The sequence below is a fragment of the Anser cygnoides genome, chromosome 13 (assembly GCF_040182565.1).
Source record: "Anser cygnoides isolate HZ-2024a breed goose chromosome 13, Taihu_goose_T2T_genome, whole genome shotgun sequence".
In the NCBI taxonomy this organism is placed as follows: Eukaryota; Metazoa; Chordata; class Aves; order Anseriformes; family Anatidae; genus Anser; species Anser cygnoides.
Window position 1 is genome coordinate 7335913 of NC_089885.1, and position 9384 is coordinate 7345296.

Sequence of the window (9384 nt, forward strand, 5' to 3'; positions counted from 1 at the left end):
CTGATTTTTAGGACTGGTCTTAGAAATGTATTAAGACAGACAACTGATACAAATAAATAAACAAATGTGTGACTATACTTTGTGAATCAGTGGTTAGTTTCAAATCTGGGTTATATGTTCTCTTTCATTATTCAAACCTGAACCTTTTTAGGGCTTGTCTATTGCCCAGAATGTATTTATGTAGTCCAAGAGCTGCTGTGAGTTGCAGCAGCTTCCTCACTATTGGTGACCTACAGACAGCATTTGCTGCTCTGCTCCAGGAACTGTGTACTGAAAGTTTAGCCTTTCCACTGGCTCTTGCATATATTCCCTGTGCCCCTTGGGCAAGCCCTTCAATTCCCCATCTGTCAGAGAGCGAGGAAAACTTGCTTGCATGTGCAGTAATCCTCTATTTGTAACAGCTGTCTTTTTTCTTGCCCTGTCCCTCCCTACCATAGGATGCACCCAGCTGTTCCTGTCTAGCTTTTGCTGCACTTACACAGTTAGGCTTGGAGATGCTGCCAGGGCTCCAGTGGCAGCCTTTATGAGAGCAACTGGCTGGCAGGTTTCTTATTTGCATTCTTTTCTTCTCTTCCTCCTTTTGTAGCATGTGATCTGTGCGAGTGAGAACATACTGAAGAAGAATATGTCTCCTAGCTTGAGCTCTCAGGATAAGAAACCACAAATGAAGACCAGTATTTCTGCTGCAGCAGGTATTCTTGTTCAGCTACATCTTTACATAGTGGCTATAATTTACGCAAGTAAGTGGTGAGTGTGGTAGCTAATGGGGGCAGACTGCTACCTATTGAATAATCAGCATACTTTGTATAAGGCCTGTTCAGACTATAGTTTGCATATAAGTCCTATATGTATTATATCATATGTATAAGTTGTATTGGCTCGCTCACTTAGCAGAGAAAGCAAGTGATGAACTTTCATCTCCATTGCCAGTTCATGAAATGGCACATAAACAATTTGGTGATGTATTACTGGCAAGGGTCAATACTAAAGAATATTTTCCAGGGAGCAGTTGAAGTTGGAGAGCATCCAAAAAAGAACAGCAAAAAAGGTTGGGTCTTCCAGACCTACAGTCAGCCAGGAAATACTGATGGGAGTGGGAGTTGTTTAGTCTAGAGAAGAAGACTTTGCTGCAGAGAGGAAGAGACTAATCTTTATGTCCTGCATGCGCTTAAAATGCATTGGAGAGATTGAAAAACTTCCTAACAATAAGAGTACTCAAGTACAGAATAGGATATGTTGCTTACAGAGGGTCTTCAGTTTCCATTGCTGGATGTGTTTAAGAAAAGGTTAGATAAACATGCATCAACAATAATAAAGGCAAGAGTCAGTTCCACCCTCGGGTGAACACAGAGGCTGAATGGCCCCTCTCCTGCCCTGGTAACTGTGATTCTCTGTAAGAAAGATGCAGGGGAAGAGTGTGACTCAGACATCGTGACTCACATCTCTCTTCCAGGGCTACTGCTGGGCTGCAACTTATCCTTCCCTGCTTACTCAGTGTGGTGCCAAACCTCAGAGACACACTCCAACTAGATAGATATAAGCCAGGTCTTCAGCTGTAAAAGCATCTTGTGCTAGCTGAAAACCACTGATTTCAGATGCTGCCTAAGAAGATAAGAAATGCCCCACTATCAGAGAAGTAGCTTTTCTGATCCAGGTTCCTGTCACTAAGAGATGATGTCTAGAATAAGCGCATGCACCTGACTACTTTCCCCTTGTAGTCCACCAGCACCCAGAATTGTTGTATTTGAGATACTAAGGGAGTACATCCCTGCCTGTTCTCTGTAGTAGTTGTTTACAGGCTTGTTGTCCCTTTTGGAATTTACAAGTGCTACAACGTAAGCTTTCTCCCTTACTACAGATACCTGACCAGCTGAGGATGTGCACCAGCACAGAGGCTCTGATGTCAGCTGCTAGCCTGATGTCAGTTGTGCGTGTGTGTTGAAAATACAATCTTTTTTAAAAAGGATTCTGTTACAGGCCAACTTTGTCTTACAGTTTTAGGTGCAAAGTAAGATATGAGACATAAACAGGCCAAGAGTTTTGCTCAGATTAAAAGGAAGTCTTCCTTTGAAAGGCTGGCAAAAATAGGCTGGATTTCTGTGTTTTATCATCCAAACCTTGGAAGCCACACAGCTTTCAGTAGCAATATAGAAGTGCACAAAGTGCACTGCTACTCATTTACTGGAACTCATACCACTTGTAGGCCTTGCAGCAGAATTAAAAAATTTTCTGCATCGCCTCTCCCCAAGAGCTGGCCTAGTTTCCTGACATCCCCCTCCAAGAATAGCATTTATAGGGATAGTCTAGCCTTCCACTCTTGGAATACAGCAAAAAGCTCTAACTAGAGCTGATGTTTAAGGAAAACACCACTCCTCAACTGCTCAGAAAACCATGCCCTAATGCTTAGGAAATGTTCAGCGCTGTAAGCACATGAGTAGGAAAACAGGAATCCCAAATGTAACCTCTCCTCTTTCCTGATTTGGTTCCCATTAGCATAGATAGCAATTTGTCTGGTTGAAGGTGCTGATGGAAAGGATGTAAAGTTAATATCCAGAGGAGTTAAGAATTTAGATTTTGCTTTTTGGCTTATGTTAACTATTAACAGTTTTCTTCTCCTTTGATGGATGGCTGAGGTTTTGTATGCAATGCACACATCCTGCACACAGCAGCAAAAACCAGAACAACTCTGTCAGCTAAGTTAGGAAACAAATTCCAGTAAATCAGATACTTGCTTTACTGAGTGTGACTGTTTTGGTATTGCTCTGTGGCAGCCCAAGTTCACATGTTCCCATAACCATGGGAAGATTTCTTAGCTTGCCTCTTCTCTTTCACTTCACCCTAAGCACGGTGAGGTTTGTCCCAAAGTCTGTCTGCCTTCAAATAGGCATGAGCCACTGTTTAGGGGTTTTGTTTTACTTTGTGCCATTTAAAGCACACGTAGGGTTTTATATTCGTTTTTGCTTATTACAAAGAAGGAATTCTCCCAAAAAGTGAAAGTTCATTTTCAAAATTTCAGTACAGTTCAATTTTTACATCCCTTTCTGAAAAATTTACTGCATATGTAGAGCTGCAGCCTGTTTTTAATGGATGGTACACTTCCTCCAGTATTCCTAAGTATAGCTTGCCTCCTGCAAGGACTACCAGTGAGCCAGGATTATTAAAAGATCAGAGACCTCCTGAGTGGCAATATGGAACTTCTTTGGCTTTGATCAGGAGTGTGACTGGTGGAGCTGATTGACATTTTTCATTGATTTAAGTGCAAGCAAGATCAAGTTTCTTGTACTCAACATTGCTCAAGTTTGTGTGTGGCCTCTGTTCTTTTGCTGGAGCACAGCAGCCTCATCTTGCCTGCCACATGCCACACGCAGGCTAATAACTATGAGAAAAGGTTTGTGTTTTCCCAGTTTGACTTAGACATAGAAATAAAGTAGTGTCTGGGTTGAAATGGATGGAGAGAGCATGATGCTAAAAGACTTGTGAGCTATGTCTCAAGAAATGAGAGGCTGCATCTGTTCAGAGCCCCACAGCTGCCATGAAGCCCCATTCCAGGCTGTCTGAAGATACCAATCTTGAGAATTCTCAAGCAAGATGGAGGGAGGATGCCTTTTCTAAATAGTCATACAAGGAGTCATATCTGCAGTATTCTGTCCTTTGTGAGGATGACAGGCTTGTGTTAGGCTGCAATTAAAAGGAACACCTAGCTCCACCAGAGTCCCGCCTTCTTGGCTTGCAAGTCCAAGAGCATAAAGCATTTGACCTCTACTTAGTATTTAATAATATTGCTGGAGAAGTATTTGTGCTGGCAAGGAAGACTGAAAAGTAAGTCTTTATACTTCTCAGAGTTGAGAAACACATACCAGTTACTTTTAAGACCTCAGCGAGCCTGAGGTGATCCTTGCCCTGCAGACATTTTGTTTCCATTTTCCTGCATACTCAGGAGCCTTATTCCTAGATTTTCTTGCCACTTACAGAGCAGAATAAACCTGTGGAACTTCTTGCTATGCACTGTCATGACAATTAGGAGTTTGAAAAGATTAAGAAATGAATTAGCCAAAAATATGTATTATAAAAATACCTGGGGCAAAACTCTGTGTGTTTGAAGAATTTTGAAGAATATCTTGACATATCAGGGGCTACACACTTGGCCGTTGGGACTGAGGAGAAGATTCTTTTACAGGCAGATTGTCAACTAACAGCTTCGTATCCGTTTTTCCATTGCAGTAGTTAGTCCTAGCTTTCATTGTAGCTGGACCAGATAGTGCCAGTGATACCCGGTTCAACAATTCCTTCGACTTTTATTTTTGAGTCACAGACTTTCTGGGCTGTAAAATGATTTGCTTGACAGAGAAGGAAGTATTATTGGCAGAAACTGAGCTTTTAACTCTCTAGCCTTCTGATGAGTGATGGATATCTTGTTGTTGGCAGGTAAAGTTGGACCTATTGCTCAGGAAGCATCTGTGATTCCTGCTGTTGAAAAGGAAACAAGACACTCCTCTAACCTGCCACTGACACCATGCAGCCCTGCTGAACCACCATGGCTATCCCTGGCCAAGAAGAAAGCCAAAGCATGGAGTGAAATGCCCCAGATTGTACAATAGCAAATTACACAAGCATCCTTCTTTGTATTGCCAATAGCTGTGTTAACTCCATTTAAATACTTCTTTACTGTGATTTTTTTTGAGAAATAAGAGACTTAGAACTTTTGATGAGACTGTTGTGTGTAAAAACACAGTGAAGAAATGCCATCTGGGGCATAATTTTGAAGTATTAGGAAGCTGAGCATTTCCTGCTACCAACTACTAGGAAAACTTGATCAATATATTATATACTTACACATTCGACTAAAAGACAGTGCTGTTCTAAGAAGACATGCTTCAGGCTTTTGAAACATTTCCCTTGCAAAATATGCTTTTAAAGTTTCCATGAACGACCCAGTGTTTTGTGCAATGTAGCTTTGGCAAAGAAATTAACGTATGCTATAAAATAGACGTGATGCTGTGCACTGACGCATCATGACTCACGGGCATTGATGTCATCACACTTGTGTGTAATGCTCTGGGATGGACAGTCTGACTTTGCTTCTGATTGTTAATGGACCTGTCTTGTGATAGCTGTAGGATCGAAGCAGCACAATGAGTTGGAGTAATTTTGGCTTTCGTGTGGTTTGAAATCACAGAGCTGTGGGTCTTGTGCTTTGCTCAGTGATGCCTGCTGGACTGGCCTGGAGCTACTTACCTCCTTTTCTCTCTCATGTGCTAGAAAACCACCATGCTCTAGCATACACTCCATTTTTGGTTATACCTTTGGAAATGTGGGATAATTTGAGCATTCCAAACAACAACAAAAAGTCCTTCCTTTAATTACGGCAAATAGTGGTCTATTGTGGTTTATTTTTTTGTGAGATTCATCAGCAAATTTTCTCTCTCTTAAAGAGTGTTTCAGGGATGGGAACGATTTGCTACCTAGAAAGGTGGCACCTTGTTTTTAACAAACGCCGCTCCATTCTTCATGTTCATGTGGCTGTGTGTTTAATGTTAGTTATAAAGGGGGCATCCACTTTCCTCCTTGCATCGTCATGCTTTAACTGGTAGCTCAACATCAGTCTGAAAATGACAGAAGTTTTGCTATTGGCTTTGAAGGGAGCAGGTGCTTGAAAAAGAAACTTTATAAAATGATGTTAGTGGTTTAAATGGCAATGGCACTTACCGGTCCTTTTCATTTTTTGCAGCATTGCACATTTATAAAGTGGTTTTTGTTTACAGTCGATTCAAAATTTGAAGGCTGACTTGGCTAATGGACAGTTTTCAGCTGGAAAGTCAGTAGGTATTTTTAAGGAAAAAGTTATCTGTTGATAGGATTAATTGCAAAACAAAAAATTTGGTTTCAGATCAGCTCATTTGAAAGACTTCGATCTTCCAGTCTTGTCCAGGATTTATATATGTAGATCTTGATCTTAGAAAGCAGTATTAATTTGGAGCTAGACTGTGAGACTTTTTTTTTTACATAGGTGAAAACTCACTTACCTAAGTAGGCTCACTGAAGCTATAGATCCTGCTTATTTTGTACTAGCACAAGGAAGAGTAAGAGTTTCACAACTGGTTTGGTAATCCAGGCTTATTTTACTACTTGTTTTTCTCTATTTTAAGAAGCATATCTTCTCTTGCAAAGACCTGAAACATTTGTATTTCTCTGAAACTTTTGAGCATAATGTAAATGACCATACTCAGCTTTGATTCCTGAAGTTTTGTACAGATGACATCCCATCAGAAGCTTACTTACCCTGTGTAAAATACACACATTTCTTTATTCAGCAAACTCTTCTCTTTTTGTTAGTGTGGACTGTGATCCTTCACCTAAAGTACTACATATGGTACTAGAATCTCTCTTTCCCTGTGTTTGCTTTTGGTCTTAAAATTGTTTCTTATTTGTTTGGTATGTATATATGTTTTTGTAAGGAAAGGAAGTTCCTAGTCTCGAAGGAACTGCTTTTGTATTGCATTCTCATTTTTGGTTTACTATTAAATGTAGTTGTCCGTGATGGTGATGTAATTCCTGGGAAGAGAAGAGCAATAGATGGCCCTCATTGATTAAGGAAAAAATAAAAAAGAGGTATTTGGACAATATAGACTCTCTGTATGGATATACTGCATAGATTTTGTCTTCAGATGATTTTATGTGGCTTCAGATGGTTTTATGTAGGACTGATCAACACAACTGTTCAGACTAATATAGTCTTCTAAATCTAGCTATTTAAAAGGTGGAAACATCACAGAGCTGATGGCTCTCCTTTTGTTTGGGAGTTGCTGCTCCTTTAGTTGATGGTTGGCTTGAAGGCTAGCACTCCTCCAGGCACAGGAAACCTTGTATATGATCATTTGAATGTGTTCTGAAATTACTCGCCAGCTGCTTTAAGACATCTTGAGGCCACTTTGAAAAAGAAGAAAAGCACATGAGAACTATGTGATGCTTCATTTGGTATGTACTTGTCTTCTGGATTTTTGGAGGTAATGTATTCAAGTTTCTCTTTGCAACTAAGAGGACAAAAAGCATGTAGATGAAAAAATCAAAACGAAGTCTCATATATCACGAGTTTAGAAGGTGGTTTTAGAGGATAAGCATTGAAACATCAGTGATATATTGCTGCATTTATAAAAGCTGGTAGCTGTATTAGTGAGGCTTTGATTTCCCATTGGCCACATGTAGCTTTTAGGTCCTCGATGAGTGCAAATAACTAATGTAATAAGCTCCTACTGAATGATTGAAAAAAAAAATCATGATTATTTCCAGACACTGTCACTATTCTATCTTTGAAAATAAGCAGACTTGAAGTAATTGTGAAGACACTGCCAACAATGTAATTGTGAATTTTTATGGCTCAGGGTCTTTAGTGAAGGATCTAGAAAGCTGTCCCTTGAGATTCCCAGTGCCCAGTACCAAGACGGGGGTTTCAGCTGACTTAATTTGGTGCTTATATATGACAGCAGAGGGTGCTAGTGCTATCCCCAAGGAGTACAGAAGGGTTCTGGGTGTTACAGAAAGCGTATTTCACTGTGCACTTATAAGTACACTATTACAATAAGGAGAATGGAGGCTTTTATGAAGACAGAGAAGAGCGGTCTGAGAGAGAGGCATATTTCTGTTGATGATATAATGGAGTTTTTGGAGTATAAAGTATGGAAAAATATGTTACCTTGTTGTTACAAGAAGGCTCTGAGAATTGGTGACAGCTATGGGGAAAAGTAGCTTGCATGGTGAATTCAGTTTTGCTGTGGGACCATGCAGGAAAATACATGAACATGTGCAAACAGGGCATTGCAGTTTGGAATTTTAATTCTGCTGCTTAGAACAAGTGCTGCCTGGCTAGAGGTTGATCTTCATCCCAGCCAGATGTAGAATCTGATGATTTTACAGGAGAGATTAGAGAGACAGCAATTTGGCATGCACCTAGCTGGAGATTATGGAGGTTCCGCTTGCTGTAATGAGCTATAAAGACTTGGGCTAAAAGTGAATCTGTTACATTTTCATCCAGCTGTGAATCTACTTACAATTAGCTGGGCTTGAGGGGGAATGAATCAGTTTAAAAAGGAAAAAGACTCAAAAATCTCCAAGGCTACACACTTCGGCTCTAGCATAACTCTGGCATTTTCATTAACAGAATGTGGTGTACACATCTCCTTAAATATACCCAAAGAATAAAAGAAAGCCTAAAGTTCATATATAGTTGAAGAGCCAATACTCATTTCAATTAACATAATTAGAAGGAAGGGCTTAGAATAGTGAAGAATGACCCATGCTACCCATACTGAAAACGCTAAATACTAGCCCTTTTCATGTTAGAAAGTTTGGATAGAGAGGGCCTCCCTAAGCAGCATTACATTGTCTTTTTAAGTGTTGTGATTTGAAATATTAAATCTATTTTATCTACATCTATTACAGCATAAGTAATTCCTGAGTTTGTCCCACCCGCTCAGCTAAGTGCTTTTGAGATCAATACAGGAAAGACATTAGCCTGTGAAAATACTTTGTCCTTTAGAGCTGTTACTGGAAGGTGATACATCTGAAGGGTATTAGTAATCAGTGATGTGATTAGCAGCCTTAAAAAGTAAGACATCCATCTTTGTCTTTTCCTCTAGTGTGTGATAGCCTACCTACATTCATATTAGAGACTTACCCTGGTTTGACAAACATGCCTCATCAACTGTCACCAAAATGTCAGTAATTATCGTGTGAAACCTCTCACATTTAGGGAATCTGAGCATTATTTATTTATTTATTTAGTAGGATTCTGGCCTCGATTTCTTGCTTGCTGTAGTGGCTTTTTGTGTCTTCTATGCTGTCCAGAAGTATTATACCCAAAGTGTTAATATTCGTTCCAAGCTGTTGCTGTTCACAGATTCACAGATTCACAGATTTCTCTAGGTTGGAAGAGACCTCAAGATCATCGAGTCCAACCTCCGACCTAACACTAAGTACTCCACTAAACCATATCCCTAAGCTCTACATCTAAACGTCTTTTAAAGACCTCCAGGGATGGTGACTCCACCACCTCCCTGGGCAGCCCGTTCCAATGCTTAATAACCCTTTCGGTAAAGAAGTACTTCCTAACATCCAACCTAAAACTCCCCTGTCGCAACTTTAGCCCATTCCCCTTCGTCCTGTCACTAGGCACGTGGGAGAATAGACCAACCCCCACCTCTCTACAGCCTCCTTTCAGGTAACTGTAGAGAGCGATGAGGTCGCCCCTGAGCCTCCTCTTCTCCAGGCTGAACAAGCCCAGCTCCCTCAGCCGCTCCTCGTAAGACTTGTTCTCCAGACCCCTCACAAGCTTGGTCGCCCTTCTCTGGACTCGCTCGAGCACGTCCATGTCCTTCCTGTAGCGCTGTT

General features: G+C 40.6%; 1 protein-coding gene across 10 annotated transcripts in view; it reads left to right on the forward strand.

Annotated features, from left to right (window-relative positions):
* Positions 1–6623, forward strand: part of KIAA1210 (KIAA1210 ortholog) — a 43926-nt gene extending 37303 nt beyond the window's left edge. For all 10 annotated transcript variants that reach the window (XM_048079103.2, XM_048079052.2, XM_048079070.2 and 7 more), the window contains 2 exons: positions 587–692; positions 4426–6623. In XM_048079103.2, the coding sequence (XP_047935060.2) occupies positions 587–692; positions 4426–4598 (279 nt within the window). In that variant the 3' untranslated portion in view covers positions 4599–6623. The remainder of the gene's footprint in view (positions 1–586; positions 693–4425) is intronic.
* The last annotated feature ends 2761 nt before the right edge of the window (positions 6624–9384 follow it).